At 42.8% G+C, this 25,321-nt stretch overlaps 1 protein-coding gene across 15 annotated transcripts in view; it reads right to left on the minus strand.

Annotated features, from left to right (window-relative positions):
* CLIP1 (CAP-Gly domain containing linker protein 1) overlaps nt 1-25,321 on the minus strand; it is a 152,605-nt gene that overhangs the window by 23,438 nt on the left and 103,846 nt on the right. For all 15 annotated transcript variants that reach the window (XM_009181909.3, XM_009181908.3, XM_009181905.3 and 12 more), the window contains 3 exons: nt 24,118-24,234; nt 21,649-21,755; nt 15,001-15,121 (listed from right to left, as the gene is read on the minus strand). In XM_009181909.3, the coding sequence (XP_009180173.2) occupies nt 15,001-15,121; nt 21,649-21,755; nt 24,118-24,234 (345 nt within the window). The remainder of the gene's footprint in view (nt 1-15,000; nt 15,122-21,648; nt 21,756-24,117; nt 24,235-25,321) is intronic.

The following is a 25,321-nucleotide window of genomic DNA, read 5'->3' on the forward strand; positions in this document are numbered from 1 at the left end:
TCTCTTTGGGAGGCTGAGATGGGCGGCAGATCATTTGAGGTTAGGAGTACGAGACCAGCCAGCCAACACGATAAAACCCTATCTCTACTAAAAATACAAAAAATGAGCCAGGTGTGGTGGTGCGTGCTTGTGGTCCAGCTACTCAGGAGGCTGAGGCAGGAGAATTGCTTGAACCCAGGAGGCAGAGGTTGCAGTAAGCCAAGATAGCACCACTGCACTCCAGCCTGGGCAACAGAGTGAGACTCCATTTCAAAAAAAAAAAAAATTAAAAAGAAACTAGATATATACAAGGCTATATAATGTTTTGAATTTCCCAAATTTTCTTATGTATAATGTCTAACCTTTTCTACTGTGGTAAGGGAAGATAGTTTGAAATATTTCACTCTTTTAAATTTACTGAAAATCATTTTATGGTCTAACACATAAACTGTCCTGGAGAATGCTCCCTGTGCACTTGAGAAGTGTGTGTATTCTGCTGTTGTCGGATGGAACAATCTGCAGATGACTGACTGTTAGGTCTAATTGATTTATAGTGTTATTCAAGTCTTCTGTTTCCGTCTTCATCTCTGCATAGTTGTTCTATCCATCACTGAAATGGGGTACTGAAGTCTTCAGCTATAATTGTTGAATTCTATTTGTGTTTTTAATTCTGTCAGTTTTTGCTTCATGTATTTCGGGACTCCGTTATTAGGTACATCTATGTTTAAAATTGTTATGTCTTCCTGATGGATTGATATGTTTTCATTGTTCTCTTCTCTAGTAACCATTTCTGCCTTAAAATCTATTTTGTCTGATACTAGTATAGTTTCTCCAGCTTGCTTTTGGTTACTGTTTGCATGGCATATCTTGTTCCATCCTTTTACTTTCAACCTATTTGTGGTTTTGAATCTAAATTGCATCTCTTATAGACACCATATAGTTAGATCATGTTTTTTAAAAAGTCCATTCTGCTAGTCTCTGCCATTTATTCAGAGTGTTCAATCCATTTATGTTTACTGTGTTTTTGAATAAGGTTACATACTGTTTTGACTCCATTTATGTGACCTACTGAAAAAGGCAAAACTATTGGACCAGAAAAGAGATAAGCGTTTTCAGGGAGTGAGAATGAACTGACTATAAAGGAGGATAAGAGAACCTTTTGGTGTGAAGGAAATCTTGACTGTGGGGTCAGTTTTATGACTGTATATATTTGTCAAAACTCACCAAACTATACACTTATAAAGGGTAAATTTTATTTGATGTAAATTAGACCTCAATAAAGATGACTCTGAGAAAAAGAAAGCAAGTTGGAGTAATTTGTGCAATACGGCTTTTGTAGAAAACAAAAACAATGTATGCATATATGCATTTGCATATGCTGGTATCCACATGAGGAACACCAAGGAAAAATATACCATTTATAATGTAGCTTCAATGAAATGGCAATGAAGAGTAATAACTTTTAAATTACACATATTTGTATTGTTTCATGTTACAAATGTATTATATTTCTAATTTAAATATAACATTAAAATTTAAAATAAATAATTCTTATTTCTTTGGAAATAAAAAATTTATAGATGAAATGACAGGATATCTAGGATTTAGGATTTGCTTCACAACGCTCAGGGTAGAGCTGGGTGTGGTGGCTCATGCCTGTAGTCCCAGCTACTCAGGAAGCTGAGGCAGGATTGCTTTAGCCTTATAGCTAGAGGCTTCAGTAGGCTGTGATCATGCCACTGCACACTAGCCTGGGTGACAAAGCGAGATTAACTCAAAAAAAAAACCCAAACAAACAAACGCAGGGCATACAAGGTAGAGAGGATGAATGGGAGTATAGCAGAGACGAGTGGCCAAGAGTTAACTGCTAATGGAATTTTATACACAGAGATTCATTGTACTGCTCACTCGGCTTCTGTATGTGCTTGAAACTTTTCATAATAAAAGGTTAAAAAGGAACATGGATATGTAAAGGGGAAAAAAGGGAGAGTTGAAGAAGAATATTTCAGAGAACGACGTTACAGTGAAAGTGATGCCCAAATAATCAGTTTGGGGAACACTGGACCAGAAAATCTCCAAGAGCTCATCTATGCATAACCCTCTTTTGTAAATAAACATGGTGGGTACTTTGTTTTATGTCTGTCAGCTACGCTAAGAAAAATAGTAGCTCGGGTGAAATGAAGGACATGTAGAAGTCCATAGTCATAACATATACAACTTCTGCTTTGTCGGCTCAGTAAAACCACTTGAATACAAATCTCCAGAGACGAGAAGCGCCTTTCTGTTTTGTGTACTGTGATCTCCTCTATATTTGGAACACTGACGGGCACACAGTAGGCACTCAATAACTATGTACTGCATGTCATAGTCAGTAAGCTGGTGCTCTCAATGGGTATAGTAGTGGCACTCAGAAGCCAGGATTCTCACCGAATGAAGAACTTTCTGCTCAAGTGAGGTGTTCACATTTGGGCTATTTCAGTCTCTTCTCGAACCAAGCAAGTGTTCTGAGGCCCAAAATAGCAGCTCTACCTTGACAGCACAAAACCCATTCCCTGTGTCTGAGAAATTCTAGTCTCGCCTCCCACACACAGACTTCTGCTCCTGGAAGTGGAGAAGGTAACGGGGAAAACGGAAGAGGAAGACACAGTCATTTTTGTATGGCAAAGCCCTTTCAGAGAAGAAAGGAGTGGGGCGGACACAGCGATCGGCTGTGTAGATTCGCCTTTTGCTCAGCTTCTGGGACAGCTTAGCTGGTGGCCCCATCAGGGATCACCACAACTATGGAGCCACTTCCGGCAAGGTCATGTTGCCTTCCCAGGAAGGACCACAACCAGTGACTGATCCATGTGGGATTACAGAGAGACTGGCCATCTCAGTCCAGTTTGGGACAAATCTGCATGGCCACTCCAGCTCCAGAGCTCCCCATGGCATTGGTCAAGGCTGTTGCTGGGCCTGCATCATGGCTCAGCTTCTCCCACTGCCTAATCCTGTCTCTTTCTCCTCCTCTCCATAGGAGCTGCCCCGAGAGCATACTTCAGTATCATCACACTCAACTCTCCCTCGGCCTGTTTCCCAGGGAACTCAACCCACAGCAGTGCGCATTATGCTACCAACTAAAGTTCTATATTATGCAGGAAAGACCACATGCCTCAGGACTGGTTTAAGTTTACATGAATATGTACATGAATTATGTAAGAATATTTACATCTTCAGGCTGGGCATGGTGGCTCACGCCTGTAATCGCAGCATTTTGGGAGGCCGAGGCGGGTGGATCACCTGAGGTCGAGTTCAAAACCAGCCTGGCCAACGTGGCCAAACTCCATCTCCACTAAAAATAAAAAAAAATTAGCTGGGCGTGGTGGCAGGTGCCTGTAGTACCAGCTACTAGGGAGCCTGAGGCAGAAGAATTGCTTGAACCCAGGAGGTAGAGGTTGCAGTAAGCTGAGATTGCAGTAAGCTGAGATTACGCCATTGCACTCCAGCCTGGGTGACAGAGCAAGCCTCTGTCTCCAAAAAAAAAAAAAAAAAAAAAATTTTTTTACACGTTCAAATACATTCACACAGGTATCACTGTCCTTATCAAAGAATGACATTGGGGCTGAGCGGTGGCGCACGCCTGTAATCCCAGCACTTTGGATGAGCCAGGTGGATCACTTGAAGTCAGGAGTTCAAGACCAGCCTGGTCAACATGGCAAAATCCTGTCTCTACTTTTTATACTAAATACAAAATTAGCTGTGTGGTGACGCATGCCAGTAGTCCCAGCTACTAGGGAGGCTGAGGCAGGAGAATCGCTTGAACCCGGGAGGCGGAAGTTGCAATGAGCCGTCATCGCGTCACTGCACTCCAGCCTGGCAACAGGGTGAGAGTCCATCTCAAAAAAAAAAAGGAAGAATGATATTGATGGTGTGGCTACAGGGCGGGAATATCGTGACTGCCTGAAGCCAATACATACAAGTAGTTCTTCACACAGAGTGCACATGTCACCTTAATCTTTCCTTTTTACTCCTGGGTGCTGAAAAGACAACAGCTACTCTTCCCTTAATACTGCTAGTATGTTTAGTGCAGCTGAAGTGCATCTTCTGTTCAGATGCAAACACCCTTAACTATGCAGAGGCAGAGTGGAAAAGATCTACACCCTTTGGCCTAGACTCTGGCAGTCATTTCCAGAATGGATAACTTCTCAGTGCCAGGCAATGGCTTTCTACAAAACTCCTCAAAAGTCAGAGAGGTTAAGAGGACTCCCAAGTCTAGAGGAACGTCTCAAGCAAGAAACTTAAAAGATACGAAAGAGAATACACAGGCTGTAAAAAGACTTTCAGTAACTGAACATAACGCTTGGACCATTTCCTAAACGTAACAATGCTTGAATGCATGTGATTGGGTGAAAGGATGATTCCCACAGAACCGAAACAAATCAGACATTTGGCTTTAGTGACTCCCTAAGTTGCGGATATAATTATTATTTTTTAAAATAATAATTATTGTTAAAATGATACATGCTGGTTTTTTAAAAGAATAAATTCAGCAATATTTAAAAAAAGACAGCTGGGTGTGGTGGCTCACGCCTGTAATCCCAGCACTTTGGGAGGCCGAGGTGGGTGGATCACGAGGTCAGGAGTTCAAGACCAGTCTGGCCAACACAGTGAAACCCCATCTCTACTAAAAATACAAAAAATTAGCTGGGCGTGGTGGTGGGTGCCTGTAATCCCAGCTACTCAGGAGGCTGAGGCAGGAGACTCGCTTGAACCTGGGAGGTGGAGGTTGCAGTGAGTTGAGATTGCACCATTGTACTCCAGCCCAGGAAACAGTGCAAGACTCAGTCTCAAAAAAAAAAAAAAAATGAAAGAAAGAAAGAAGAAGGAAATATATTTCCCCAATTCTTCCACTTAGAAATAACTACAACTAGGCTGGGTGTGACAGCTCATGCCTATAATCCCAGCACTTTGGGAGTCCAAGGCCAGAGGATCGTTTGACTCCAAGAGTTTGAGATCAGCCTGGGCATCACAGCAAGACCCTGTCTCTACCAAAATCAAACAACCAAACCTTAAAAATTAGCCAGGCATGGTGGTATGTGCCTGTGGTCCCAACTACCCGGGAGGCTGAGGCGGAAGGATGGCTTGAGCCAGGGCACTCGAGACTACAGTGAGCTGTGATTATGTCACTGTACTCCAGCCTGGACGGCAGAGCAAGACACCGTCGAAAATGAAAGAAAGTAAAAGAAAAAAACATAACACTAGCTGAATGACATGCCAGACATCTCCATGTATATACACAATGAGAAGGACAGAGAGGGGGAAAAAGCAAATTCAGTTTTACTTTAACAGGCGAGAGAATAAATGGAAGTAAAATAAATTGGTTGAGAGCAAAAAAATGTTGTTATTTATCACAAGATATACATGATTCTAAGACATCCCAATAGGTTCCTACTATTCATTGGTTTTGTAAAATTTAAGTAAAATATGTTCTTAAAATGTAAGAGGTTGATGTAATTTTCTTAGGTATAAATTAATTCTCTTTTTGTTTTGAGTCAGGGTCTCACTCTGTCACCCAGGCTGGAGCGCAGTGGCGCAATCTCAGTTCACTGCAACCTCCGCCTCCCAGGTTCAAGTCATTTTCCTGTCTCAGCCTCCCAAGTAGCTGCCCGACCTTAATTTTAATTTTAAGCCATACTGAACATTTCTGTGATATAAAAGATGAGGAAATTTGTACACTTCTTTCAGTCGTACCCCTCGAATTTTGTTAGTCACATTCTCTATTTTTTTCTACTGTTTTTCCTTTTTCTTTTTACCTTGCAAATGTTTTAAACTTGCATTCACCAAGTGATCAAAATTAACATCACCAATAATGGGACAAAGAAACATCACATGCCTCCTGGCAGGACACAGTATCACTTATATAGTCTTTCCACTAAAAATGCATAACCTGAATATCATCAGGAAGAAGCATCAGACAAACTCAAAATGAGAGACTTTATGCAGCTTAACTGGCCTGTTCTCATAAAAAATGTCAATGTCATGGAAGACAAAAACAGAGGAATCGTTCCAGATTAAAGATGACTAAAGAGACGCGACAACTCAGTGAAAAGAATGCATGATCTTGGACTGGATCCTGAATTTAAAAAATAATGCTGTAAAGGACATTACTGGGACAACTGCCTGAACAGGAACAGGGTCTGTACATTAGGTAATAGTGTTGTATCGAGGTTAAACTTCCTGAATTTGATGACTGCACTATGCTTATGTAAAAATAATAGAATATATGAGCATCATTTGTTCTATTCTTATAACTATTCACAAAGTTTGAAATAATCTCCAAATAAAATGTTAAAAACATTAGTCTGGGTCGGGCGCAGTGGCTCATGCCTATAATCCCAGTGCTTTGGGAGGCCGAGGCGAGTGCATCACTTGAGGTCAGGAGTTTGAGACAAGCCTGGCCAATACGGCGAAACCCCATCTCTACTAAAAATACAAAAATTAGCTGGATGTGGTGGCGCGCACCTGCATTTCCAGGTACTCTGGAGGCTGAGGCAGGAGAATTGCTTGAACCCAGGAGGCAGAGGTTGCAGTGAGCCGAGACTGCAGCACTGCACTCCAGCCTGGGTGACAGAATGAGACTCTGTCTCAAAATAACAAAGAACCCCACAACATTAGTGTGTGCCCATAAACCCCACAGCTGTGTGCTTAGCTCTTTGTTTACTTGGATTTAATGCTCACGAGCAGTCCTTGTGTCCGCTTCTCTTTCGCTAAGGCCTTTACTTTGATTCATGTCTTGCTTGGCTCAAATTTATCATCAAGTGGCTCCTTTTCAGAAGGACTCACAAACACCACAGCTTTTAAGTCCTTTCATGTCTGAAAACATGTGCCTGCCATCTCACCTGAATAGTCATTGTCTGGAGATGATGCTCTTGGCCATACTTCCTGTCCCTCAGAACTCCGGATGCAGTGCAGCAGAGCTTTCTTGCATTGAATGTATCTGCAGTTGGGTTGGTTTTTCAAGTTTTTATAAGAAATTTGATTTTTCTGCCTGGGCACTTAGAATTTTTTTTTTTTTTTTTAAGACAGTTTTGCTCTTGTTGCCCAGGCTGAAGTGTAATAGCGTGATCTCAGCTCACCACAACCTCCACCTCCTGGGTTCAGGCAATTCTCCTGCCTCAGCCTCCCAAGTAGCTGGGATTACAGGCATGAGCCACCACACTTGGCTTTTTTTTTTTTTTTTTTTTTTTGTATTTTTAGTAGAGATGGGGTTTCTTCATGTTGGTGAGGCTGGTCTTGAACTCCTGATCTCAGGTGATCTGCCTGCCTTGGTCTCCCAAAGTGCTGGGATTACAGGCGTGAGCCACCCCACCCAGCCTAGAATTATTTTTATATTGTTGAATTTCAATAATCACCAGGGTATTTTTGAGGGGTATCTATTATTGTGGACCAATTTTTCCCAGTGGGTCCCCTTACTGGGTTTCCATACAACCCACTCTCTTTTCTGTTTGTGGATTCAGTTCCTCTTTTACCTGGGGAAATTTCCTTATTATATCTCCTAATACTTTAAACACACACATACACACACATATTTTTTGAGACGGAGTCTTGCTCTGTCCCCCAGGCTAGAACACAGTGGTGTGGTCTCAGCTCACTGCAACCTCCGCCTCCCGGGTTCAAGCTATTTCAGTATCCAAGTAGCTGGGATTACAGGCGCCCACCACCACACCTGGCTAACTTTTTGATTTTTTAGAGACACGGTTTTCACCATGTTAGCCAGGCTGCTTTCAAACTCCTGACCTCAAGTGATCCGCCCACCTCGGCTTCACAAATTGCTTGAATTACAGGCTTGAGCCACCTAAATATTGATACATTTTTGAGACAGAGTCTTGCTATGTTGCCCAGGCTGGTCTTGAACTCCTGGGCTCAAACAGTCTCCTGCCTTGGCCTCCCAAATTGCTGGGATTACAGGTGTCAGCCACTGCACCCGGCCCTTTCCTTTATATTTCAAGAAGCGTTTATAAGGCTGCTGTTTATGATGTATTTAGTAGTCTTGATCTGGTGTGGTTTGGTCTTCAATTTGTTTCCTTAATTCTTCAATCTCCCTGTTAAACTTGTGTCATTTTATCATCTTCTCTTTGAACAGTTGTTTTATTCAAATAACTTGAGTTTTACATAACACAAGGCACTATTTTCCCTGGGTGACAGCTTCTCTTGGCCTGAATTCCTGTGTCTCTCTGGCTCTCGATGTTCCCTTCTTTCCCGTTCCCTCTTAGGGTGCAGAATGTATACACTTCTTCATCTTATTCTGGATGGCTCTACCTAGACCTTGCCTTTGCTCACATATACTGAGAGTTTCCCCCAACACCCTTTCTACCTTATCTGAGGCCTTTATCTTTAACCCCTCTACAGCTAAAAGGTAAGCACTACAACTGACACATTTCTGTAGCCAGAGGCTTCTGGATAGAGTCAAGGTTGGGATAGTTGAGGCTACAATAGACTTTGCTGGCGATCTCTTTCCTGAGATTTTTTCTTCAGTGTTCTGTGCACATCACTCACTCTACCTGAACACAGGTAATCCCATTCCCACAGGAGAACATCCTCAGCCTTGGGGCACGTATCCCCAGTGGGCTGTTTCCACAGTGCTCCTACTGCTTCTGCTACCTTCCCTTCCTAGAGACTGGAACCCAGCCTCTCCTGTGATTGGAGGTGGTTACGTGATATAATCACAGAAATGTGAACTTTCTTCCCCAAATTAGAAGACGGAGCCCATGTGAGAAGCCCCTTGCGTTTCCCTGCCTTGTCCTCCCCCTGCTTCCTTCCAGAAAGCTCCGCGATGCTTCAGGTACAATAGCCGACCGGGGATCAGACGGACAAGAACTACACACCTAGCAGAGCAGCAAGCAGGAGGAAGAGCCAGCTCCGTGCAGACGTTCCTGAGGGGGTACCCACCCCAGACTGCCTACTGCGGACTTATTATCACTTGGGAAAAATACCCACAGTGCCTTGTGCCTGTCAGCCGCAGTTTGTTGGCTGGACTAGCTACAGAAAATGACCACTGGCAGTTTTTCCCACTGTTGGTAAAATCCTGCGGTGGTGCAAAGGGGCATCGAGCCTCAGAAACTTTTCCTTTACTTTTCCCAGGCTGTCTACTCACCTCTTCAGTCTAATTTTTTCCAAACTAGACTGGGCACAGGGATGGGGAGAATTTGAGTAAAAATTTTTAGGATTTTGCTGTTCACCATCCTTTCCACTTAACACTGGGGACAAAGTGTCAGAGTCAAACCACAATTTTGTTTCCTTTCTTGGTTGTCAATTTACTTTTTATTTTTTGAGACGGAGTCTTACTCTGTCGCCCAGGCTGGAGTCCAGTGGTGCGATCTCGGCTCACTGCAACCTCTGCCTCCTGGGTTCAAGTGATTCTCCTGCCTCAGTCTCCCGAGTAGCCAGAACTACAGGCGCCCGCCACTGTACCCGGTTCATTTTTGTGTTGTTTTATCAGAGATGGGGCTTCACCATTGTTTCTCAGCTGGTCTCAAACTCCTGACCTCAGGTGATCTGCCTGCCTCAGCCTCCGAAAGGGCTGGGATTACAGGCGTGAGCCTCCGCGCCCAGACTTGAGTGCCAATTTAAAAGTTTACAGCATGAAGTTGACTGGCTCTGTTGGCTTCTACTGGACACATATTTTAATACAGAAAAACTGTGTTCATAGCATTGGGTACTGAAGGGAGAGAGAGTCTGTGATCCAGCTTCAATCAGCCCTAGTTGCCCAGAAGTCCCTGAGCCCAGATTAAAATTATGATGGCTGATAACCACCATTTTTCCAAACTAATACACAATAAGCTAAAAATAGCTTTCCCTTTCTAAGCATTCATGTCTGGGAATTGAGGCTCATTTATTAAATGGCAGGTGACTTCATGATCAATTTAGATGCTAACCTCAATTTTTTTGTATAACACATCTGCTGTAACCTCTGTCAGGAAAAACTGTTCATGAAAAACAGGTATTGAGTCATTTAATCCCTGTCCGGTTTCCATAAGCAAACTGTAACCTCATTCTACAAATAGCCAGGGGGAGAATCAGCTCTGTTCCCATAGTGACAGCTCACTGTATTTGCTATCTTTACAAGGTGGAACACATGTGAGGTTTGGAAATGATAAATCAGACATATCAAAAGTGACTACCTAAGGTGACTATTTCTATAGAAGAACTAACATTATTTTTAGAATTCCCTATGAAAAGAAAATAGAGGCTAGACTATACCTGTGGTCCCAGCTACTGGGAAGTCTGAGGCTGAAGGATCCCTCGAGCCCAGGAGATTGAGGCTGCAGTGAGCTACAATAGCACCACTGCTCTCCAGCCCAGGTGACAAAATAAGACTGTCTCTTAAAAAAAGAAACGAATGCTCTGTATGGTTTCCATTACTCTTAAACCATACGACCCTGCCTGCATTTACACTGTATGCTTCTATCAGCCACGCAGAGAGCAAATGCCCCACTAAGTTGGTGATCAGGCTTTTGGCGACCACAACTCTACAACAAAAGCTATTGCGATGGTTAATACTGAGTGTCAACTCGATTGGATTGAGGATAAAAAGTATTGATCCTGGGCATGTCTGTGAGGGTGTTGCCAAAGGAGATTGAACGTTTGAGTCAGTGGGCTGAGAAAGGCAGGCCCACCCTTAATCTAGGTGGGTACAATCTAATCAGCTGCCAGCTTGACCAGAATAAAAAGCAGTCAGATGGCTGGGAGCAGTGGCTCATGCCTGTAATCCCAGCACTTTGGGAGGCTGAGGCGGGCAGATTGCCTGAGCTCAGGAGTTCGAGATCACCCTGGGCAACATGATGAAACCCAGTCTCTACTAAAATACAAAAAATTAACCAGGCCTGGTGGCATGCGTCTGTAGTCCCAGCTACTAGGGAGGCGCTACTAGGGAGGCTAAGGCATGAAAATCGCTTGAGCGCAGGGGGCAGAGGTTGCAGTGAGCCAAGATTGAGCCACTGCTCTCCAGCTTGGACTACAAAGTGAGACTCCATCTTAAAAAAAAAAAAAAAAAAAAAAAAGCAGGCAGAATGTGAAAGGACTAGACTGACTTAGCCTCCCAGCCTACATTTTTCTCCCCTGCTGGAGCTTCCTACCCTAGAACACTGGACTTCAAGTTCTTCAGCTTTGGGCTTCCTTGGTCCTCAGCTTGCAGATGGCCTCTTGTGGGACCTTGTGATTGTGTGAGTTAATAGTCCTTAATCAACTCCCCTTCATATATATCTATCCTATTAGTTCTGTCTCTCTGGAGAACTCTGACTAATACAGCTATGAAACTGGAGGTAAAAGGAATCATCTAAAAAAGTGGAAAGAGCAGTCACAAAGTCTGTCTTCTTCTGTAAAACAGAAACTGGGCCCTAGCTAAAAACAAGTTACTCACCAAACACCCATGCATTCATTCAAACCTACAGGTCGTACTATACGATTCCTACTTTCTCACAGTCTGTGGGAGAAGCAGGAGAAGCAGAAGCACACAATGCTGACCACAATGCTGGGTTCTAAGGGTCAGGGCACTGCAGAGCCCACATCTAACCACAGAGGGGCAGCAGCTTGCTCTGCTTAAGATCAGAAGCGATGACCTTCAAGATGTGCCTTTAACAATGAGGACACGCTCACCAGGTGGGAAAGGAGACAAGAAAAGATGCAAAAGCGGCCAGGCACGGGTGGCTCAAGCCTGTAATCCCAGCACTTTGGGAGGCCGAGACGGGTGGATCACGAGGTCAGGAGACCGAGACCATCCTGGCTAACACGGTGAAACCCCTTCTCTACTGAAAAATACAAAAGGCTAGCCGGGCCAGGTGGTGGGCGCCTGTAGTCCCAGCTACTCGGGAGGCTGAGCCAGGAGAATGACGTAAACCCGGGAGGCGGAGCTTGCAGTGAGCCGAGATCCAGCCACTGCACTCCAGCCCCGGCGACAGAGCGAGCCTCCGTCTCGGAAAAAAAAAAAGAAAAGATGCAAAAGCAGACCTGTGAATGGCAAGATTCTGGGACGCACTGGTTTTCTAAGCAAAATAAACATTTGAGGTAGAAAAAAAAAAGTACCAGTAGGGTTCAGAGTCCATTTTTAGAGCACTGTTTGACCCCACCTACCCCATTTCTAGCTCACAGCTTTTTAAAACCTTCAACAACAATAATCATGAAGTAAGCAGAAAAAAGTTTTATTCTCACAATAGAACAGCAGCTGGACGAACAGGCTTTCAAGTTAGGCAGACATGATTTCGAATCTCGGCTCCTCCACTGCCTATCTGTGTGTCCTTGGTAAGTTAGTTCACTTTTTTTTTTTTTTTTTGGAGATGGAGTCTCACTCTGTCGCCCAGGCTGGATTCAAGCAATTATCTGCCTCAATATCCCGAGCAGCTGGGATTACAGGCGCCCGCCACCATGCCTGGTTAAATTTTTGTATTTTTAGTAGAGATAGGGTTTCACCATCTTGGCCAGGCTGGTCCCGACTCCTGACCTCATGATCCACCCGCCTCAGCCTCCCACAATGCTGAGATTACAGGCGTGAACCACCACGCCCAGCCGTTAGTTCACTTTTGAGCCTGTTTCCTGTCTAAAAATAATGCTACTATCTCTGAGGTAGGTTGTGAGGATTCCATGAAATAATGGTAAAGCAATCGGCTCAGTTCAACAAATTATGATGCTTCTAAATAAAGGAATCAGGAAAGAACCTAGGTGGTGGGTCAGTATTTACCTTTCCCAAGTCAATCTAGTCTCCGCTGTCTCGATTTTAGAATGAAAAAGCAAATTTTTCTGTAGTACTACAACTAAAATTATTTTTTTTCAATAGCATTTCTGCCAAATACTGTAGCTCTGTAATACATTTCTAACACAGTTGATCAATAGTTTGACTTAACTATAGAAAGCAACTAAGTGAAATTTTATAGAATTCTTGGAGATGATACAATAAGAGAGTAACAGAGCCCAATGAATTAATCGGTCTTCATTAAACTAAGGTTGCTTCTAAGTTACTTTAAACGGGTGGCTCACTCCACTCTTTTGAAATATATATACCATGGAAAGAATGATCTGTAATCTTTCTTGGTAATCAATATTTTTCACAATCTCCATCATGAAAGCCTATCACATTTTAGTTCACACATACATTATTTCTCCTTCTGAGTTACATACAGGAAACTACCACTGGCATAAGAATCCATCCCATTCTTCAAAAGGAAGTCACTTGTTGGCCGTTCCTGTAGGCATTATTTTCTAACACTCTGCAAAGTACCTGATTTTTACATTTTTTAGTCACAAAACCTTTTCAGTAGGAAGCTAATTGAAATCTTTACTGCAAAAGAGAACAGAGCTGCTAGGATGGAGAGGAGCCCAAGACAGGCAAAGAAACTGTGGGAAATTCTAAACAAGGAAGCATGATGTCTCCTGAATTCCTTCTGGTTCTGAGTGACAGAGACAAGAACTGTAATCATCAGTCCAGTCAAGGGCCACAGCATTAAGATAAGAGGATGATCTCTGTGTGTTCCTCCTATTTATGGAACCCACTCTCTCTACCAGAGGTGTTCAATGAAACGATAAGAGATGGCAATAGACTCAGCACTTAGCCAACATCCTTCTCCTTCCAAGTCCCTGTGGACACACTGATGCTGGAGATGCCAAATGCTGTAGGTGTTTTAGCTTGTGCCAGGAAAAAAGAACCCCTGCTGGTTAATGGGCTTCCATGCTTCATGAACTCCAGTTTCTCACAAACTCATCAAAGGAGAGTGCAGTGACCCTAGTTAAGTCAACACACTGATTCTTTCCTTGGCCCCCATCAGAAGATGACATCTCTTGACACTAGTCGCCAAATGCTGCTGAACGAATTACTATCATCTTTGTGCTTCCGTTTCCCTTTTTACAAATAGGGATAATAATAGTGCTATTGCTTAGAATTGTGGCAGGGACTGCGATGATAGCTAGCACTTATTTGTGCCTGTCACATAGCAAGAGCCCAAAACTGTTAGCTACTATCAACAACAGCATCATCATCATCTTGGAGTCTGGAGAGACGTGGCATTTCCTTCACAAAACAAGAAAATTGTGGAGAGCAACAATGAAGATTTTAAAGTCTAAGATTAACTCTCCAAAAAGTGCTTTCACCACGAATTGCACCATGTCAATGGGTACTCAGTACAATTACCCCAAACTAATCCTAATCCCAAGTAAGAATTAATGTTTGGAACATATAATGGGGGAAAAAAAATTTTCCCCTTGGAGTATAAAGCAACAATGAATGACTACACAGCAAAAGTCTCCTAAAAATGTAATTTTAAGCTGCTGCTCCGAAGTCAGATGTGACTTACAATTCAGCACTTTGATTCAACTGTTAGAGAAAAATAAAAGGCAGAATACAGCTTCCTTTAAAATCAGTTTTGTTGCCATGTTTAATCAACTTCTCTATAAGAAACCTCTGAAATTTAAATATAGAAGAAAATAGGTTGTGGTTTGCTTATAGTTCATGCCAGTTGTAACATATATTCTATATTTACCAATGCACACAAGTGCACATGTATGCACAGTTCCATTAGAAAAGGCTTAAGCATGCTTTTTAATTTAAACAAAAGCAGAGTTCTATTTAAAATCAGCTGCCAACACTCATACCAAATCTATATTCTTGGAATCTGTTTCTTCAAAATCAATTTTGATGAAAGTGAAAAAAAATCTTAAGGGAAAAATAATTTTGTAATCCAAGTAGTAGTAGGGAGAAGATACTGTCCCCTTCCATTTAAATGTTGAGCTACAAGATTGTCTAATAAAGATCGTATTTTCTACTTGCTTGCAAGTTCCAGTGTTTTGTGTGTTTTTTAAAGGACCTCTCAAATCTCTCCTACCCTAAATCCTACAGCAGCACGTTTGAAAACAAGGAGACACATAGCACAGGTAACTTGGAATTCCGTTTGGAATGACCCCACCACACTGAGCAGACCTCCGAGTAGCCTCTGAGCATGCTGCCAACAGCAGCAGCACCCAGCATGGCAGAGCTGGAACCCCTCGCCAAAGGACACTGACCTTTTGATGACTTGTGACTTCGTCCCGGCTTCTCCCCAGCTCCTCAGCAAGTTTAACGTTCTCTTCTTGCAATGCTGAAAGCTGCTGGGACTTCTGAGCTGCTGCCTGCTTTAGGGTTTCTCTGCAAGGACAGTGAGTGCAGGGTTACCATAGAAACAAGACAGGCAAGGAAACTGTGGGAGACAACCAGCTTCACAGCACTGAAGAAAATATATCTGGGTCACGTGCCTGATAGGATCTATAATAACAGCAGACAGTATTATCTACATGCAGAAGGGGCTAAATGGCCACAACCTCCCAAAAGGAGGACTGCCACCCACAATTATTACATTTTTCAGAACCTAATAAACCCTATGGCCACCCTCCCACCACCCACTTACCCCATAAAAAAGGAATTTTGCTATAAAATAAATGACAAATGAGATAGTCAGTACAGCCCTCCTATCTTTAGGAATATTTCCGTTAGATGATTTTACTAAAACCCACTTCGTTGATAAAGTGATTTAATTTGCTGCCAAGGCACTCTAACTGCACAGATCTATAATTTATTTTTTTTTTCTGGAAGAAATACAAATCCAATGGTCCCATTTACCAGTGTATCTGTCAGAGTCAAGTGCTGATGTAAATCTGAGTATATTTTTAGGACAACTAGAGGCGGAATGCCCAAAGGAAATACAGTTTCCTAATTACATAACAGGTGTTTTATTTTGATAGTAGTCTTTCCACAATGCTAATTTATAATTGAAAGAAGCAAATAAAAATATAATACAGACTACTAACTTATACCATGAATATCAGCATTAAAAAAATGAACCGGATAGGTATATTTATTAAACATCTTCTTGTTCTTAAAATAATCCAAAACATAGATCCTAAACATTATCCTTTATACATGAATATGCACAATATTTGAGCACTAAATCTTAGTTTTATGTTATAGAGGGTTTTGATGGAATTGTGAATTTTAAGTACATCTGTGTTGGTTAAACTCCGTTTAGCAAGCTGTCATACATGGCTGAATTCTCAATCAAGTCATCTGGGTATGAATCCATCTGCTGATGCATGAACGCATCTATTTTTAACTTCAATTGTCTAATGGGTGGCAGTTCTCGGCACATTCGATTTTCTCAATTTTTATTTCTCCATCCACCTATAATATGCACACTGGGATGACCTCAGGAAGACTTAGGGAAATAAATCTACACAAAAATTCTCTTAGCACACTAAATTAGGCTTTTTACAGAGATGTTTATTTAGCAATTGAAGATAAACTGAGAAGGAATTTTAGCCTCAGCTAGTCACTCACAAAAGAGACTCATATATATGAATCTCTCTATATATGTATATATGTATGTACATACACATACACACACATCACAGCGAAAGTTCATCTGTCCAAAGTCCATCAATCTTTGACAAATCAGATTTCCTTATGGTAAAATCACCATAAGCCAAATGTATTTCCCAGGTGGTCACTGCCTTCATGAGTGGCTACATGGTGTCTGCATGTGTGTGGCCTGTCAAAGTGCTACGCTTATACTCCTGTTCCTTCCTCTCTCAAGCCTACAGGAAGGAAAATTATAACAATGCATCAAGGAAGTAATCTAAAAGTGGCCAAAGTGTCCTAAAGAATTGACCTATAAAAACAAAATTATTGGGTTTTTTTTTGTTATTGTTGTTTTGAGACGGAGTCTTGCTCTGTCACCAGGCTGGAGTGCAGTGGCGCGATCTCAGCTCACTGCAAGCTCTGCCTCCCGGGTTCACGCCATTCTCCTGCCTCAGCCTCCTGAGTAACTGGGACTACAGGCATGTGCCACCGTGCCCAGTCAATTTTTGTATTTTTAGTAGAGACGAGGTTTCATCATGTTGGCCAGGATGGTCTGGATCTCTTGACCTCATGATCCACCCACCTTGGCCTCCCAAAGTGCTGGGATTACAAGTGTGAGCCACCACGCCCGGCCAAAATTATTGTTTTAAAATTTACAAAATGCTTCCATTTTCTCATTTAATCCTCAAAGCCCAAGGAAGTTAATGTTATTTATGTTTTAATGAGAAGATTGAAGCTCCGGGAAGTAAACAGATTTGCCCCAAATCATAAAGCCAGTACGCAGCAAAACCACAAGAACAGGAGCTGCAGTTGGCAGATGACTTCAGTCGTGATTCAGACCTAGAGCACTTCGTTTTTTCTTTAGTGGGTAGCGGGTGAATCCATTTCATAGAGGAAAGAGGCTCCAATAACCCAAATTCTGGAAATACTCAAGGAATGATTCTCAAAATAGCTACAAAAATATTTCTACTGGTTTTTAAAGAAGCTACTTTTCTTTCTACATGACAAGATATCTTGACGCAGAAAAGACTAGGTTTAAAACTAAAGACAAACATTGTTAATATTGACATGCAAACATTTTACTTATGAATCCATCATAAATCTATTATCATGCTAAATGTATTGTACATTTACTACTGTGCTAGGTGAGTAAAGACAAAAATTAGATTGCTTATACCCTTTTTTCCCTAAGATCCAAAATTATACACAAGAAACTGTTTCATTGTTGATTTACAACTGAAAATAGGAGCTGGCTAACCAAAATCAAGCAAGAGCTTTCCTAAAAGCAGACTTGTAAGTGGCACACAGGAAAAGAACATTCAGTTACAAGTGCTGGTTTCCAGGGGCAAGGGTGATATTCTAGAGGGAGTGGTTTGTATTAGAACCCCTGTGGTGGTTGAGCGCAGTGGCTCAAGCCTGTAATCCCAGCACTTTGGGAGGCTGAGGCAGGCGGATCACTTGAGGCCAGGAGTTCGAGACCAGCCTGGCCAACATGGCAAAGCCCCATCGCTACTAAAAATACAAAAATTAGCTGGGTGTGGTGCATGCCTGTGATCCCAGCTACTTGGGAGGCTGAAGTGGCATGATGAATTGAACCCGCGAGGTGGAGGCTGCAGTGAGCTGAGACTGCTGCCACTGTCCTCTAGTTTGGGCAACAGAGTGAGACCCTGTCTCAAAAAAAGAAAAAAAAAAAGAAACCCTGTGTCTATATTGGTCCCCTTTTTCTCCAGTAACCACAGTCCTATTAGGTGAAGAGAAACACCAAAAAAGCTCCAGAGGACACGCAAAACCCCACACACATTAAACCACGGAAGAAGTAAGTGGCTGCTCATTCTCCAGCTTTGAGCTCTGAGGAATAAGACTAAGGAGGAGCCAAGTGACTGCTTTGTTTTGAGAAGCACTGTTTCCATTACACAGTCCTCTTACAGCAGAAGGCCCTGGAAACCAGACCAGGGGGCCACTGGTCATCAGGGGCAGGGGTTTTTTCAACCTACTCCCCACACCTCCTGCGCTGGCTTCCATGGAACGCTACCAGCGTGTCTCCCACCGTTCCTCCCTCCCGTTAACAGTCCCAGGCATATTGTGCCAAGTCACTAACAGGAAGATGTGATTCCCTCAGGTCTGTTGGGGCAGAAAAAAGGTAGAAAATCCAAAGCAGCCCAGGCTCTTTCTGCCCTGGGATCCGGTTCTTCCCTACCCGAATGTGTTCAGGGATCAGAGGTCTGGGGAGTGCAGCACCAGGAACAGCTCAGCACAGGCTGGGGCTAGCATGACAGCAGCTGGAGCCACGATCTCAGCTAAGCTTTTATTAGCCAATGGAATAATTCGAAGGAGGAGGTCACAAAAACAACTTATGTCACCCGGCCAGGCACGGTGGCTCATGCTTGTAATCCCAGCACTTTGGGAGGCCGAGGAGGGCGGATCACCTGAGGTTGGTAGTTCAAGACCAGCCTGATCAACATGGAGAAACCCCGTCTCTACTAAAAATACAAAATTAGCTGGGCATGGTGGTGCGTGCCTGTAATTCCAGCTATGGAGGCAGGAGAATCACTTGAACCCAGGAGGCGGAAGTTACGGTGAGCCAAGATCATGCCACTGCACTCCATCCTGGACAACAAGAGCAAAACTTCATTTCAAAAAAACAAACACAAAAACAACAACACCAAAAAACTATTTGTCTTCATAAAGGTGAAATCAGCGCCACACTGAGGGTAGGTGACATGACAGGATTCAGTGAGGACTCTGAACATTAAAGGGTGATCTCACTGGAATACTAGTAATGACCACAACAAAAGACTCCTAAGAGCCGGGCACAGTGGCTCCCGCCTGTAATCCCAGCACTTTGGGAGGTCAAGGTGGGCAGATCATTTGAGGCCAGAAGTTCAAGACCAGCCTGGCCAACATGGTGAAACCCCATCTCTACTAAAAATACAAAAAAATGGCCAAGCGCAGTGAATCACGGCTGTAATTCCAGCACTTTGGGAGGCTGAGGTGGGCAGATTACAAGGTCAGGCGTTCGAGTACAGCCTGGCCAATAGGATGAAACCATTTCTACTAAAATTAGGAAAAGTAGATGGGCATGGTGACAGGCACCTGTAATCCCAGCTACTCAGGAGGCTGAGGCAGGAGAATCGCTTGAACCCGGGAGGCAGAGGTTGCAGTGAGCCGAGATTGCACCACTGCACTCTAGACTGGGCTACAGGGTGAGACTCCATCTCAAAAAAAAAAAAAAAAGTACAAAAAAATTAGCCGGGCATGGTGGCGCACGCCTGTAATCCCAGCTACTTGGGAGGCTGAGGCACGAAAATTGCTTGAACCCAGGAGGCAGACATCATGGTGAGCAGAGATCACACCACTACACTCCAGTCTGGGGAACAGAGTGAGACTCTCTCTGAGAAGCAAACAAACAAACAAATAAAAACAACAAAGGACTCGTAAGTAGTACTGCAGGAAAGTGGAATTTTATCTAAACCCCACGAACCCTCTTGGCCAGGTCCACTTGGCCCTGCCCCTCCAACACCTAGTAGGACCCAGGGAGTTCGATGGTGGGATTATGGCAGTGGAGGCTGGAGAGGGAGTCTCCCATGGCAGGTCACACACTCCCTTACCAGCTGCCCGTGGGACACATCGCAGGAATTCAACTTGATGCCCCAAAGCCCTCCAGGTTTGCAAAATGACTCGTGTCACCAAGAAAAGAAATCCTAAGCTGTACCTGCACCCCGCTTCCTGAATGAATAGAACTGTCACATTACAACAAATGACTTTGTTTTTCCTGTCATGGTGACCCATCTTCTATTTGTGTCATTTGATGTTGGCAGGCCAAGGAAATTGAAGCCTCCCCTGATGACCATAATCATAACTGTAAATTTATAAATCTGCATAAGTGAAATTGTTGGCAATGTTTAAACATAATCCCATCATCTAGAGACCCGCCATTTAAACTAGGACCGAGGAAGAAAATCGCTGACATCACAAGCTGTACATCTCCTCGCAGGAGCAGCTCAGATCAGATTCTTCCCAGGAAAATTTTAAAACTCTCAGAAGAACTATACATGTGCTAGCTTAATCCAAGCTCGATCAACAAATAGTATTGAGGATGGTGACTTAAAACAGCAGTTTGGAACTGATGCTTTTGTTTTTGTTTGAATCTCATCTATGTATTAGGATTGGAAATAAAAGACACAAACCCTTGAAGGGCAGGGACCATATATACTTACCTTCTTATGCTTCCTACCTTAACTGTACCTACCATGAAAGAAAAAGACACACTCAAATGTTCACCAGGTGAATTAGCTTTAGCGTTTTAGGTTAATACGGTTGATACAGTGTAGTTAACAGAAGATCAAATGAAATCTACACTGTAACCATCCTTTAAAATGTCAGAAAATGCCAATCTCTAATAACTACACTAGCCAAACTTGAAAGGTAAGAACTGAGTTAGCATCAACAAAGGAAGTATGAACAGTCTGTCTGCCTGAAACCATGTAACAAACTGATGTGTAAATCTTAATTTTAAAGTCTTCCAAAATGCTGGTCATTTCCTTTGCATGCCAGATGGTTTGATTACTCTTTTTTTTTTTTTTTTTTTTTTTTTTACTATAAAGAGAGTTTTGAGGGACTTGCTAATAAAGGGTCTGACATTTCCAAATGTTAAGATTGGCTGGCCAGGTGCAGTGCTCACGCCTGTAATCCCAGCACTTCGGGAGGCTAAGGCGGGAGGATCACTTGAGGTCAGAAGTTCAAGACCAAATGTTAACATTCTGCTTGTACTTTCAAGGCTTTCAAGTCACTTCTTTTCTTTTTTTTGAGACAGGATCTCACTCTGTCACCCAGGCTGGAGTGCAGTGGCACGATTACGGCTCACTGCAGCCTCAACCTGCCAGGCTCAAGCGATCCTCCCACCTCAGCCTCCCGAGTAATTGGCAAATAGGCATGCACCACCGTATCCAACTAATTTTTATATTTTTTGTAGAAACAGGGTTTCGCTGTGTTGTCCAGGCTGGTCTCAAACTCCTGGGCTCAAGTGATCCACCCATCTCAGCCTCCCAGTGTTGGGATAACAGGCACGTGCCACCACACCCAGTCCAAAATCACATCTGAATCCCCAGCTTAACTCATCAGCCAGTACACATTTCATTCCGATCCTTTAACTCCGCTGTGGTTCTGACTTAACAGCGGTTACTGATGTTACTTCTAGGGTATGCAATAGAGTTGGCATACGTCTATGTGCTTCTCAAATATTTTTAAAATAATTAGCATTGTGTTCACGTTTTCAATTTAAAATAAATTCCGTATTTTTTTCTCAAAGGAGAGAAACTTACATTTCTTTCCTAAATTCTTCCATTTTTTGATTCTCCACAGTCAGGAGCTCTTTTGATTTGTTCAGCTCTTCCACATTTTTCAAGTTGTTTTCTTTAAGTGTGTCCAACTTAAAGACCAAGAGAAAAAAGCTTGATGAAATTATTTCATTTTCCAATGACATGAATGAACAAATTATTCATGAAAGTGTGTACTGAAAAGACAGATGAAATTAGTCACTTGCAAAAAAAAAAAAAAGTCTCCTGGGTGAAGAGATTACAGATGACAAGTCTATTACAAACTGCAAACCTCCTCCTTACATTTAGTCTGACATATCCTGTACACCTGGCCAAAATGTCAAACTAAATTGCTACAGAGAAGTAAAGTTTTCTTTCACGTTGTGTACGATTCTCAGCACTTATCACGGAACTTGCTATTCAAATATGATTCATTAAAAACAAGAAATAAAATGCAAAGCAATGACATCAGCAAGGATTATTCTTCGTAATGAAAAGAAACCCTTTTCTTTTCCCAGAGATTAGTGATTTAGGATATGATATTGTTCAGTGTCACTACCAGATTTACATAGTCCTCATTACAAAAATTATTTATTTGAATCAAAATTATTTGTAGATTGGAAAAAAATTTAGTAACCCATCTGAACTTGAACCTGAAGAGGAAAAAGTCACGTTGTCGGACTGAAGGGCACTTACACCCATTTGGCTCCATCATTGGCCCACGGGGATGCAGCCAGCGGAGGGCCTGGCCCTTGGTGGAAAGCCAGAGCTGTCACTGGGATGAGTGGGGATGTGACTGATCATAGGCTGTGGCAGGTGGCTGGAGCTCTAGGTGCGGAGCCACCACCAAGGATGGCAGCTAATGTGGGCCTCCATTCCTCAAGGTGGCTCCTGGGGCCATGCTGGCTTTCTGGGCCCTGAGAAGTTGTCTCCTACAGGCAGAAGAGGGAGCTAGCTCCTTTTGCCATGCCCCATGCCACCTGTCAGGAGTCCTAGAAAGTGTCTTGCTAGTTTTACAACTACCATCTTCCTTTTAACACCGAACATTCCAGATTAACAAAACAAGAAAAATAAAGTATCACAATGTGTCTGAAAACATGGTTCATCCAACCCTGAATTCTGGCTGTAACGAAGACACCAAGGGATCTGTTACAGAACGACACAGTTCCCCCTGGTTCCACTGCTGCAAGTTACACACATTCCCTAAAATCCTCTCACTTACTTCAGCTCTTAATTTTGATTAACAGCTATGATTTTTTAATGCTTTTATATTTTTAGCTTAAGTCATCTTCTCTTAGGATTGTCAGTTCTATAAATGTGCTTCCTTCTATGTGAACTGTTGTTATTTACCATATCATTACCTCCAAATGTTCATCACCTTTGAGAAGCTGATTCTTGACCTCCACAATGAGAAGGACTAGTCTTGACAGTGGCTCCTCAGTTTGGCCACCGCCTACCCCTTGATTTCCTTCCTTAATGTCTTACCTGCCTATTACTTTTAAAAGCATCTGGGCGGGGCGTGGTGGCTCCCACCTGTAATCCCAGCACTATGGGAGGCCAAGGCGGGCAAAGATCACGAGGTGGAGTTCAAGAACAGCCTGGCCAACATGGCAAAACCCCGTCTCTACTTAAAATACAAAAATTAGCCAGGCATGGTAGTGGGCACCTGTAATCCCAGCTACTCAGGAGGCTGAGGCAGAAGAATCACTTGAACCCAGGAGGCGGAGGATGCAGTGAGCCGAGATTGTGCCTTTGCACTCCAGCCTGGGCAACAAGAGCAAGACTCCGTCTCAAAACAACAACAATGACAACAAAACAAAAAACAAGCAACAACAACGAAAAAAGCATCTGAAGTTGCACAGGACTTCACATAACCATTTTGGTGCGTCAGTCGGCTTAGGATTTAGATAACAGCTTTCCAAACAAAGGGTTGGTATGAGCTGGGAGGATGGGAGCAGGGAAATCCAAAGAGGAGGAGAAATGCTACTTGTGGACAGAATCAAAATATCTTGACGCCACATATTTGTCCCTGCTCCAAAAGTGACTCATTCAAGATGACACAAAAGGAAATCAGTACTGAAATGGGCCAAGAAAAGGCCTACATCAGACTCAGGACTGAGGAACGCAACTTAGTGGCTCAAAGTTGGGAAAGGGAAGAGAAAAAACGATGTGTGTGATGTAAGTTAAAGGATACAAAAGCTAGAGCAGGCCATCAGTAGCTCTTCTCACTAGTGCTATCACTAAATAGTCATCTTAGAAAGCCACACTATTAGGGTTTTTTCCTCAATTTGTAAAGTTGATCCTAATAAGTAATGAAGTGATACACTTTATTTAAGATTATCATGACTCTGGAATGCATTTCAAACCTGTGTAAGGTCACACTTCAAAAACATAAGCAATCCTGAGTTAGTGATCAAACATTCCACGAAGTTGGTAAGCTGTTCTTTGTATAAAAAGCTATTTAAATCTGATTACTTCATTCTGTAGTTTTGCATTTGTTTGCTTGGTGTCCTCCAAGGAGGCCAGAGTCTCAGTCTTCTCTTTGGTCATCTGTTCCATTATCTGCATGGCATCTTCCGCTGTTTGAGCAGCCTAAATACAAGGAAACACTGTGAGAAATGAGGACACCCCTTGCCAACACCGTTAGTTGAGGATCGGGCTGTGTCGTTCAGGCAGCACTCAGTGTCTGTGTGGGTAAGGGAGGCACACAGAGAGGGTGAATCAGTCACCAATCCAGTGCTGAAACAGACAGACCAGGACAGACAAGGTCTTTACTCTAAAGTAGAATATACAGACTCTTTCCTGCCATTTTTCAATGTCAATTGTTATGCAATTTGCATGTTTTCAGAACCTCTAAACATACATCTTCCAATGAAAGTTCCAAATGACACTGGCAAGCATGCTCCCTTCATTCTGACTTAAGTTTGAGAGACTGTTCGGAGGTAACAATGAATAACATCCTAATATAGCTGAATTTCTTGGAATCATATTTTTTATTATAAGTTTAAAATATTATCCTTGCTATTTCAAATCTGGGGCTTTTAAAGTCACTCAAATTTAGGCTGAGAATTTTTCAAATAAATATAAAAATTATTTGGGCACTTCTAACATGAGGCTCAAGTGTTTAATGAGAAGTATTTAATGCAAGTTGTGGGTAATGAATAAAAACATGGCTGTGAATAAAAAGATGCATATGGAGACAAATTCTTAGCTGCTATCAAAATTAATTATAAAAAGTGAGATATAGGCCAGGCGCGGTGGCACACGCCTGTAATCCCAGCACTTTGGGAGGCTGAGGCGGGCAGATCACGAGGTCAAGAGATTGAGACTATCCTGACCAACATGGTGAAATCCCATCTCTACTAAAAATACAAAAAACTAGCTGGCCGTGGTGGCGGGCGCCTGTAGCCCCAGCTACTCGGGAGGCTGAGGCAGGAGAATAGTGTGAACCTGGGAGGTGGAGGTTGCAGTGAGCCGAGATTGCACCACTGCACTCCAGCTTGGCAACGCAGCCAGACTCTGTCTCAAAACAAACAAAAAAAAAGTTAGATATAAAAATAAATGAAAATATAGCTAGGCGTGGTGGCATGTGTGTATAGTCCCAGCTACTCAGGGGGCTGAGACAGGAGGATTGCTTGAGCCCAGGAGGTTGAGAGCAGCCTGGGCAACACAGCAAGAT

This window comes from Papio anubis, chromosome 9 (genome assembly GCF_008728515.1).
Source record: "Papio anubis isolate 15944 chromosome 9, Panubis1.0, whole genome shotgun sequence".
NCBI lineage: Eukaryota > Metazoa > Chordata > Mammalia > Primates > Cercopithecidae > Papio > Papio anubis.